This window comes from Cyprinodon variegatus, unplaced genomic scaffold (genome assembly GCF_000732505.1).
Source record: "Cyprinodon variegatus isolate N-32 unplaced genomic scaffold, C_variegatus-1.0 Scaffold431, whole genome shotgun sequence".
Classification (NCBI taxonomy): Eukaryota; Metazoa; Chordata; class Actinopteri; order Cyprinodontiformes; family Cyprinodontidae; genus Cyprinodon; species Cyprinodon variegatus.
This window is the reverse complement of record NW_015150884.1, coordinates 680,675-692,557: the sequence shown is the minus strand read 5'-3', so window position 1 is coordinate 692,557 and position 11,883 is coordinate 680,675. Positions and strand designations below refer to the sequence as shown.

Genomic DNA, 11,883 nt, shown 5'->3' with positions numbered 1-11,883 from the left:
AACCACTTCACTTTCTGACATTATTTGCTAAATTGTTTGTTTGTGAAAGAATAAAGCCCTTTCTTTTTTCTTCTAGCGGTAAAGCTGAGATACAAGAGTGTTTCTTTAAGCCCATGTTGCCAAAAAAACGACGCATAAATGTAGAAAAGAGCGTTAAAAGCTTTCTGCTTCTCCCCCTCTCTCTCTGTTTCTCTCCTCTCTCTGACAGTCGGAGCTTTCAGAAGAAAAGGAGGAAGAGGAGGGAGGGAAGCCAGTGCGGCGACAGCAGCTCACTCCGCTGACGGACAAGACAGCAACACCTCAACAAAAAGCAGCCATTTCTAACAAAAAAAACAAGAAGAAAAAAAAACTATTTTCGCTTTGCTTCAGTAAGCGTCCTTTTTTTTCTTTTCTATTTTTCCTCCATTTCACTATTTCCTGCGCACCCGTAACTTCGACGCGCCGAGCGCTTTGAACTGATCAGTGCGGAGCGCCTGAACTCAGGAGAATGGCAGACTCGGCGGCGAACAACAGCGACGGGGAGGACGGACCCAAGCAGCCCATGCGGGGCTTCGCGCGCCAGGGCGCACTCCGGCAGAAGAACGTTCACGAAGTGAAAGACCACAAATTCATCGCGCGCTTCTTCAAGCAGCCCACCTTCTGCAGCCACTGCACAGACTTCATCTGGTGAGAAGAACAGGCTTTTAAAAATCAGACAGCTGTCAGTCCCACAGCATAATGCTGCCACCACCTTACCCTATAAGATATATTAACATCCAGTTTCTAAAGAAGTGAATTAGATTCTAATACTTTACAACCTGCAGGTTTCTTTAAGAGGGGGAATAAATAGGTGGCTCACCCTGGCTGCAGTTTTCTCTAAATAACTACATATTTTAGCTCTTATCACACTTGTTGATGCTATATTAGTACATTAAGGCAAAGAAGGGGCGACTGAGAAAGATGTGGGTTGGAGTGCTAAAAGAGGAAGAGTAGCTGCAGACCAACCTTTGATGGGATGCGGTAGGCTGAGGAAATAAGTGGATAAGAAAAGGTTTCAAGAGCAAGCTTGCTTGTAAGGATAACCTGAGAGGTCACAGGAAAATAAGTAGTCTTTAAAACGTACATACAAGTGGTCTTTTCAGTGGCCCTTCAGAGGTTCTCTCTGATTCTTTGGCAAATTTTGACACCAGCAGTGTTGACAAAAATTGCATATTTCAGCTTGACCTAATATTTCTATTTCTTATTTTACATTTCCAGGCAAAAAGAAGGTAGCAAGTGTTTTTTTTATAATTTTTTAGTATTTTAACAAAATACGAGTGGTAATGACTGGTATTGGGTTATAGGGTTGTTTTTATTTTAATAGGACGTATTTTGGGCAGTGGTCCTGTGGAAGGCAAAGGGAGGGGCTTGCCTGGGGCACTATTCATGCCAGAATTCCCGCTGCTTGCCAGTAACCTGTGCAAACATGTCACCATCCATGCAGGCCACCTGGGTTTACTAGACAGCCGCATGGATGTGCACTCAGGTTGTTAAATTAATTTCAAGCTGGAGTTTGGCCTAATTTGTCCCGTTTATTATTATCTCTGCACCAGTCCCAGAATGGCTGTTAGTTCAGACCTGTGACAAGCTTTTTAATTCGTGAATGGCTCTGTGATTTGACCTAGAAGATTATGTTTGGGACTTAGATCCCATTGGCTGAAAAAAACCCCGGAATGTTATGTTTTTTCCATCCATCCATCCATCCATCCATCCATCCATCCATCCATCCATCCATCCATCCATCCATCCATCCATCCATCCATCNTCCATCCATCCATCCATCCATCCATCCATCCATCCATCCATCCATCCATCCATCCATCCATCCATCCATCCATCCATCAGCATGATGGAAAAAAAGCAAAAATAATTAGCATGCTTAACGGTTTCAGATCTGTGTGGGTTATGCCTTTGGTAGTAACACTATGAAAATGAGCTGGGCTGTGGCTGTGTGTGTCTTTTTGTTTGGATATGTGTATCAGATCATTTGGCCTTGCTGCAGCTGCAGTTATTCCTTAGATTTTTTTCCACTCCAAAAACACTACTATACAAACCAAATAGTTTGTGCCTTCACCAGCTCAAGTTCATCTTAAAGGGTTGCCACCCTTTAATTGGTGTGTTGTTGATATTGAATGTTTAACATTTTGCCTTATGCAAGTATCTGAAGTTATGGATCGATCCTTGTATTTGTTTATTCAGATTGTGGGTAACATTTGTGTACATTTGTTCTTTCCCCAGGGGATTTGGCAAGCAGGGATTCCAGTGTCAAGGTAGGTGAAAGTAAAAGGCACACATGCTCTGCTCTCTTCTCATGTTTGATAAGGTCCTATTTTTGTCAAAAGTGTAAAACTCTCTCCAAAATGAAACCGCAACATGTCAAACACTGTTCTTTAAATGCATTTATAATTGGTTTGAAGAAACCGTTTCCTACGCTCAGTTCTAAACTTAAAACAGGCCACCCCACATCCCTGGTGAGCAATTAATTTTGACTGGCATGGAGAACAGCATCACACAGCTCTGGGATTAGAATAAATGCTGGGGAAAAGAAAGAACTGACAATAATAATGATTATTCGTTAATGCTTAAGAATGTTTTGTTTGTCAGGGGTAATGAAGGGTGGAACGGTGGAGTGCGCTTCAAGCTTAAAATCCTCAAGTTAAAGCAAATTAACATTTACACTCATGAAATCTGACACAACTAGAGTATGTAATTCCATTTTAAAAGCTTGGGAGTAAAACTTTAGACATTTTGATAAAAAAAATGTCACTGATGTCCTCAACCAAGTTTCTGTCATCATTTCAAAGTGTTTAACTTGATGGTACATTGTGTCATAGGTCCAAACTTAGCCAATTTTGTACCTTTTGCAAGCATTTTGCATGCATTAAACAAAAGTATTCACACAACCATTCTTATTTGGTGGTCTAGTGGTTGGAGAGCAAGGCATCCTGTGTAGGTTGCAATATCGCCATTTCAAACCACAGCCTTTAACTCTGGTTCCCCGAGCAGCTCCCTTAACACCATAATGCCCAGTATAATGTACAATAGCAGTGAAAAATGACTGTCAGTATGGTCTTTATTTTACCATCAATTCCTTCGCTATGTTTGTGATTTGGGTTTTATGTGATAGATCAACAGGAAGACATTCATAATAGTGACATTCATGGAAAAAAAAAATTTCAGCCTCTTACATATATAATCTAAAAAAGGAAGGCATAGATCTGTTTTTTGACCCCCTTCAGTCAGAATACCCGTAAAATATAATCTAGCTCAACCCATTGCCTTCATCAGTTATCTAATTAATATATAGAGGTCATTTGATGATACTTTAATCTTTGTTTAAGAAGGAATTGTAGCAACATGCATGACTGCTTTTATGCAACAGGGCCTGTTACATTGGTCAGAGCTGTTGGTAAGATACCAATCAAGTATTGAAACTGAGGCGAAACCTCATCAAAGACCTAAGCATCCAAATGATCTTTTGTCAAGCTTGATCATTGGTATCATAAAATGCTCCCTGTCCATTCTAATGAACCTTTAGCTATGTTTGCACAGAGAAATTAGCTTTATAACATTTAAATGTGCAAAGCTGTAGACATACAGCCTGGATACGTGCAGTTAACTTGCATCTGTGATTGTTGTAAAAGCATTGACTGAGGGGGTTAAATTCCAGTGTGCATTAAACTCTCCAGCTGTGATTAGTAAAAGTAACAGAAAATATGCTTTATACATGCTTCAATTCTTCAGGATGCACTACTTTGTGTTCATTTCATAACATCCCATGTAAAGAACACTGGCTATGTTGTTTTAAAAAATGTTACAAAAATAGTTTAACAGGTATTAATATTTCCTGCATGATTACATTCTAATCAGATCTAATCAGAAAAACAAAGCAAAAAAATAAATGGTAAAACAATCTTCTTGATTTGCTTGCAATGCTTCAATGGACTTTAACCGTAGAGACAGACTCAGCGTTCCTCTTCTCAGGTCTTCCCTCGATAAATGATCTGATCTGCCACAGCAGAACATGACAAAAATGTGGAGGAGCTTTTGGCAGTTGTGTCGTTATTCAGTTTGCTTGAAATCTATGTCTCATTTTCTCCGTACTGTCTTTACAGCCAGTTAGATGTTCAAGGCTATTCTCGTTCCTTAGCAACAGAGAAACATCTAGACGCAGCCCTCTATAGGCTGTAGGAGGTGCTTTTCAACACCGCACTGGGTTAGCTGGTAATTAGCACATGTGTGTATGCAATGCGTAAGCTGCCAGTGCTATGCTTTTGGGGAAGTGTAAACCATTGGGCCATCTCTGCACTAGAAACAGACAGAATGCAAAAGTGTTTTGGCTGTGGCTTGTTTAGCAAAACCTAAGTTGGTTTCCAATATAATTACACTGTGCATTTTAGTTGGAGTGCATGGAAACAGCAACTGTCCAGTATCCTTTTGTTTTTTTTCCTGGTGGTTTGATTAGATGCACGGTTTCTGTTATTTTTCTTCTGGAACTCAGTGAATTTATGTGCAAGGTCAAACAGATGTACAAACAGACGCAAAGGGAATGAAGCGAGATAGCAGTGCTTGGGCGTGCTTCACTTCTTCTCAGAGAACTACTGTGGAGAGTGTGAGAATGTGGCAAGATCTACCAGCTGATATCTCGCACTTAGCACTGTATATATGTTGAGCTCTATTTGTAGCCAAACAGATACGCTGCTTGTTTATTGTCCAGAACCCCTGAGTCGTTTGTCCATCTGTCTGAATTTACTGTAAGCAAGATGCTAAATGGCTATGTCAAATGCATTTGGCACTGCTATTTTTTGCAATATCTGAATGGCAAAAAAGGAAGTTGAATTTGCATTTGCAATGCTGACATATGTTGTTTTTTATACTTTAAAATATTCATAAGAGGGAAAGAAATGCCTTTTAAATCAGTTTTGGAATGACTTTTATTCAGATTGAAATAGATCCCACGTCATACAATGCTACTGGATCCCAAATATTGGATAGTGTTAGCTCTCAGAAAGCAGCAGAGACAACCAACAGATGCATGTTACTATGTGTGTAATTAAGAAGGATGTGGCCTGGTTAGTTTCCTTTTGGCTGGCTTCAATCAGATGTTTTTTTAGATATGCTGAAAGTATCTGTTGCATAAAATGTTTTTAATAAGTCAAACCTTTATTGTGTTATTTGAGAGCTTGTACCAAATTTAAAATTATGTATTTACATAGCTTATAGGGCGTAAATTATGACCTAAAGTTGGTTTTTGAAAGTATATGTATGGACAAACATCAGGTTCTGCTTTCAACCAATCCTCCTGCATCAAATATCACTTGGTTTCCTCATAATGTATTAAGACCAGGACTATTTGTCGGATGACGATGTCAACATTTGACCCTTTTGTATCTCTGATTCTTTCTGTATGTCAGCTTTTATGTCCTTGAACCCCAGTCGGCTTCAGCAGATGGCCGCTCACACTGAGCCTGGTGCTGCTGGAGGTTTCTTCCTGTTAAAAGGGAGTTTTTCCTCTCCACTGTCGCTACAAATGTGCTTAGTGTGAGGAATTGCCTTAATGCCAATGCGTCGATGCAATCAACTGGTGTTCCTTAGATAGATAACTTTGAATCAATTCGACTTTTGACCTGTAAAGTGCCTTGAAAGACGTGCTGTGAATTGGTGCTATAAGATAAAATGAAATAAAGTGAAAAGAATCTGTCTTATAATACAGTCAAATTAATCTGTAGTTATTGTGTACAAAGAAGAATTAGGTTGAACATTTGTGGGATCTGTTAGATATCGGTCGATAAAACAGAGAAAATGAAATCATTCGAACTATGCAAATAGAAAAATAAAACTTTTTTTTTATTTCTGAGGAAAAAAGAAATATTTTTATACTTTACTATTATAATATTATTATATAGTTGATGGTCCTGCTTTGGAAGAGGGTTTCAAATTCAACAGCCAGTTAATGTTCAAAGCCATGTTTCTGCAGCTTCTCTGAAGCTAATTGTGGACAGACTATATGAACACACTTCCATAGATTCCAGCTGCCCTCATTATCCTGTGCAGGACCATTCCGTAAATCTCTGTGAAATCTTGTTTGGTTGGTGGTCTGCAGAGATTCTAAGTTCACTTAGAAAGTACAGTTTTTCTGTACTACAGAAAAAAACACTCATGTATTAGGGTTAATAACAGCTTATTATTACCAAATGGGGAAAAAAAACTGGTGCCTATCAAAAATAGTTGTTAAATTTTTCTACTTTAGTGACCATTTCAGTAACTACAAACAAAAAAATGCCCACTGTCTGAAGATTAGCTGCCATGTAATGTCTGTCTACTAGTATTTTATTTGTGTTGCATAAAAGACCGAATGAATTGTGTTTAAACCTGACTTCATGCAGCAAAGGTATTGTAGTATTTGAATGAATTTGTGATTATGCAAAAAGTGTGATTCAATGTCACATATATGAGAGCCCTCAGGTCTTAGGAACGAAGGACATAACAAATAAGTTTTGAATATTGAGATTATATCATCAATTATGAGAAACCCACTGTTTTTTTTCCATCATCCAATTGCCCCAATCCTCCTGCCTGGATGTTATCGTGGGCATGAAGGCCCCTAAAAGTCCTTCCAAAAGGCCATTGGCCATTGAGTTATTCTGCACAAAAGCTGCCTTGTTTGGAAAATATTGTTTGTTTACAGCACTGATGTGAAGCTGAACACAGTCATAATTTAGTCAGACAATATCTAACCGTTATTGTTGGGCTTATTTCATTGTTTTATTTGTTACTGAGATTAATGGTTGAGATTTATGTGGAGCTCCATAATGGATGGTTTTATTTAACTTCACTGTCTAAATGGATCAAGGCGGAGTATATAATTCAGTCATCTTTATTCTGCAATGTTGACGCTGAGAACATTGCCTCTTAGAAGAGAAAAGCCTGACTGCATAACATGTTGATAAGCTCTCCTTTTTACACTGCAGCTGAACACTTTTGTAAACATTAAGCATTTTTAAAAGCTTAAAGGTTGAAATATTTTGTTTCTGAATTATTTGGATCTTGGTTAAAAGTAGAAATAAGAAAAATGATCATAGATCCACCATTAGTCCAGTTGTGAATAAGACAACATGAAGATGTTTGAGGTAAATGTAAGATTCTCTTTACAAATTTAATATTAAGCTCATTCATTATTCATTTATAATATATTATAGTTTTTTTTTTAAGAGTTTAATTCTTTAAATGTTCAAACTTAATTTTGTGACACATCAAAGTAGTTATTTGCACATCCACAATCTAATAGTTTCAGTAACTTATCCTTCAAGGTTTAATGTTAGTTCATTTGAAAACATAGAGTCGATATTATTTTGTTATAGGCACTCTTGTGAAACTATATATATATATATATATATATATATATATATTGTTATCATTTAACATAATAGATTATAAAGCAGCAATTTGTAAGCTGTTTACTTGTTTCCGTGGTCACAAGTTGTAAAGCTGATTTTTGCACATGGTGCAAAGCTGTGAAAAATGTTGCGGGTAGAAGCAGCTGACTCCTGCAATGTTGTTGCTGTAAACAATGAACTGAAATGCTTCTATGGCATTTTCTCTTTTTTAATTTCTAAATAAAGTTGGGCTGACCAAGCAGATGCATTTTATTATAATTTCATCTTGATTAAGAAGAAACAGGTTTCTTTCAGTTTTGAGTTTGTTTTGCACTTGTGAAAACGTGTCTATGTTAATGTGCTTTGTGTTCCTCTTAATGAGTGCCTCTTTCTTTAATGGTTGCCTGTGCAAGATTACATGCACTCTAAAGCTTCAGTGTGATTGCTTTGTGTCTATCTACGTTTGGAAATTAGTTTGTTTATCGTGGTTTGGGTTTTAGTTTTTAACATGGCTCTTATATATGTATTCCCCTGTCTCTTCTCAGAGTAAATGGACATTTATCCCTTCGGAAAGCTATAGAGAGGCAAGGAGTGGAAGACACATCATAAGTAGGAAATGATGAAGGGAAAAAGAGAATAAGAAGAGTAAAAGAAATAGAAAGCACGGGAAAAGATTTAACATATAGAAAGGATGCAGAGAAAGACATACTGAATAAGTGGGGGTGGAATTCAATGAGAGATCAGGGAGAGAGAAAGGATGGGAGTATGAGTGGGACGGGCATAGAGCGGGAAAATAACTGCAAGACAGGTTTTTTGAAAAATTCCAAGATGCCCATGTCAAGTGCAGGAACGAAACAGCTGTAAGAACGATGACAGTGATGTTTTGCCCCTTTCATTACTAGGATATTTACCAGCTTAACACCTTTCCCCGAAATATTTACCCAACATTCATTGCAATGTTAGTCTTCTGCTTTCTCTTTAACTCTAGTGCTTGGGAGCTCCTGCCATGCAGCCTTTAGATAGATCCATGTTCCAAAGCTGAATCAAAGCATTGCTTATCTCTTTGACATAGGCCTGGTAATGAGCCACTCATTTGATTCATGTTTGCTGGAGCAGGGATGCTTCCACAAACTTCAGGACAGTTGCTCTTGAAGACTAGAATTGGAGACCTCTGCTGTAATGGTTAGCTCTATCCGTTTTCCCTTCAAATCTGACTATCTTCTCTGACCCAGGCAATTAGTAGGCATGTATTCTAATAAGATTGCGTTCAATGCTGTTACCAGGTGTAAAAGTTCTGGGAAACCAAGAACTTTAAATGAGAATTCTTTCTGCTTTTGCCTGTCACTATGGAGAGTTTAAAAGAGCAGAGTGTGGATATTTTATTTTTCCTAAAGGAAGCCACATTATGAAACAGCACTGCACACAAGTGCTGGGTATGTTTGTTTTTGTGGAGAAGGTGCAGGCAGAATGGAGGGGAAAACCTTCTGTTTATCTTAAATTAAATCTCAAGATGTCTTTTATGCAAAATCTGCCCAGAGTTGCTTTTTACATGCCAGCTTTAGCAACCAGGAAAAATTGTCTGAAAGTCATTCAGAAATGACGGCCACATCATCCTTACACCTTATTACCCGGGATGCATACAACCATTTTTAATTAAAGGAGAATTTCTTTTTACCCTTTTTAAAAAAATACTGTTTTTAGTTTACAAAAAGAAAAATAGAAAGGATAAAATAGTGGTAGGTTTGCAAAGCAGAACCACTTGAAAAAAGGTTCATCAACCGTATGACCACCAGGGATTGAGTCAAGACCAAAACCAAGACTAAGGCTGAGCGTTTAAGATTTTGACAAATACTTCAGGACATTATTTAGGTCAGATTTTTACTATACTTAACAGTTAAAAGTTCAACAAAAAAATATTTTTGTGAAAAATATATATATGTTTTTGCACTTGTAACCATGGACACCATCATAAAGCTTACTGCTGCTAAAAACACATGAGTACGATCCTAATTATTAATAAACTTACTTTAAAAAAGTAATGCAAACCTTTTTTTGCATTTACTTAATCATATTTAGTTACTTTAACACAATTTTTTCATGTTAGCAGGGTAGGACAACAGCGGTTGCATAATTTTTTTTCAGTGCAGATGAAATCGGGACTAACTAAAGGTATAGAATCAACATTTGTCTACTTACCTTCATTACTTACGTGCTGGTGGAACTGCAGCTCTGCACAACCCCACCCCTCAAACGCCACTGGATAGAAAGGAAGTATTGGTCTGTAGTAGGGCCAAAGTAAAGTCCAAGGAAAGTGAAATTGCTCTGGTAGACCTACCACCCAAGGATCAAGTACACATACCTGAAACAACAGATTACACAAATTGGAAAGGACTTACCCTCAATAAGACTGGAACGACAGACAAACCTTTAAAGACTTGTGTGACCTCCACATTCACTAAACTCAGACTCTGTTGAGCCTTTGCTGTATTTTTATCGCCATTCTCTGTTCACATTCCTTTCTGTTTGTTTTATGCAAAATTGAAAAGTACTAAATAAAAAGTAAAAAAAAAAGAAATTGCTTTGGTAAATGTGAACAGAAACGCTACCCAGGCTTTCAAAAGGTGCAGGTTTTTACCGTATTAGTCATTGTTATCTGTAAAGGGTTCGATCATTATAAGACCGCTCTCTGATTCATCATGGTAAAACATTTTTTAACAGATAGTGTTCCATGCCTTTTCTTTCATTACCTTAAACTTAAGTCTACCATAATGCATCTGAAATGATGCATTTTCATTGTGTGCTCTAAATTGCCCCTTCGGATGAATGCAGGTGTGAATGCATGTTTTTAATGTGTGTTTCTGTGTTGTCTTGTGATGGACTCTTTCTCTGACTGTTGGCAATAGGTACAACTCCTCTTACTACCATTACATCTATTACTCTGATAAATGCCGTCCTTGCCCATTTGATGAGGTTAGGGAGGAACTACTATGCGTTTTGCTACTTTTTTTCCTGGCTGATGGATTTAATGGTGCCTCGGGCCTGAAGGTTAAGATATTGCTTTGCTAATATTCTCTAACTTGAGTCCTTCGCAAAATATATATTCTTAAGCTAAAATTACATCACACATAGGTGGGCATAGGTGGACCCTAGTTGCTAATTAGATGATGATTAGTTTCACTAGGTATTGTTATATATGTATGGTGTAAATAAGCTTAAATTTCAGTTGTAAAAAATGTTGAACCTTAAAAGCTTGGCTGTTTTTCTTCCAGTTCATAGTTTTCTTTTGTTTAGTTCCATCAGATAAAATCCAAATGAAACAGGGGATTTTTGCATGACATTAATGGATGAATCTTCAAAAAACTGTTTTGGGTCCTAAATATAACCAATTTTCCAATATTCTGTATATAATGTTCACCCCATATAGAGTGTATGTGAGGCTGAGGGCGGCATGAAGGTGGTCCGCAGTAAATAAAACAAGGCAGGTTGAAAATGAGTGGAAGAAAAGGTGTGCGGGAATGATACTTCAGCAGAGAGGGGTCCTTTTTCATTTTTTCTTTTTTGCCAGGCAAAGAAGATAATGGATAGGGAAGATGAGGTAGAAAAGAGGGAAGATAAAATAGTGTGGGCGTGCATAAGAGGAGATTGGACCTAAAACAAGCCCGTGAAGCTATTGCATGCAGCAGCTATTAGTGCTCTTCAGAACTGATGATATATAGTTATAAAAAGCCCCATTTAGGAGGTTTGTTGAAGCTTACTTGAATGTTGCCTCACTGGGAATCATCCAGAAGCTCTTTGGACTCCAAGCACTGTTCTCTTGGACGTAAACACAAGATTTCTTTTTGCTTTTTCATGCTTTGGTACAACTTCAAATGAGCTGATGGAAATTTGCTAACATTGCACGTCTGATCGCTGCTCAGGTGCCTCTGTAACTCCAACCTGCGTGGGTTGAAGGCCCAAGGATCCAAAACCCACCTCCCACACACACAAAAAAACACAAACACAAAACGCATAGAGAAAAGCAAAAGGAGTTTTCATGCATTAATGCGCCCTGAGCGCATACTGAGGTTTATCGTTCAGGTTCTCCATCCAACAGAAAAGGTTAAAGCACTTGACTGCGATCCAATTTTTTGTCTTTTCTTTGACTTTATGTTCTTCACATCTATAACCCTCACCTTTTAACTCACTACCTTGTTTGTCTCTAACTCATATTTAACCTTCTTAACCCACCACCTTGCAGGTTTGTTAACCTTTCCAACCTGCTAACTTTTAATTTCCTTTTCTTTCCACATTATTTTCCTTAAGATCCTTAGTTCTGTTTCTGGTTTTCTTTTTCTCCACATTTTCCTAGTAAGTGGAAATGTGCTGGTTGTCAGCCTTGATACATTTAAAGTCGTAGGCTGTTTCAATGGTTGAAGTTCTGAATTCTCCCGAGTGGTGCACAACTTTACACAAGTGGATAAAGTGAATGTGATTGGTCGTTTATCAGGGG

The 11,883-nt window shown here is 37.9% G+C and overlaps 1 protein-coding gene across 2 annotated transcripts in view; it reads left to right on the top strand.

Annotated features, from left to right (window-relative positions):
• Positions 1 to 265: 265 nt before the first annotated feature.
• prkcb (protein kinase C, beta) overlaps positions 266 to 11,883 on the top strand; it is a 125,505-nt gene continuing 113,887 nt past the window's right edge. For both annotated transcript variants that reach the window (XM_015388653.1, XM_015388652.1), the window contains exons 1-2: positions 266 to 666; positions 2,257 to 2,288. In XM_015388653.1, the coding sequence (XP_015244139.1) occupies positions 488 to 666; positions 2,257 to 2,288 (211 nt within the window). In that variant the 5' untranslated portion in view covers positions 266 to 487. The remainder of the gene's footprint in view (positions 667 to 2,256; positions 2,289 to 11,883) is intronic.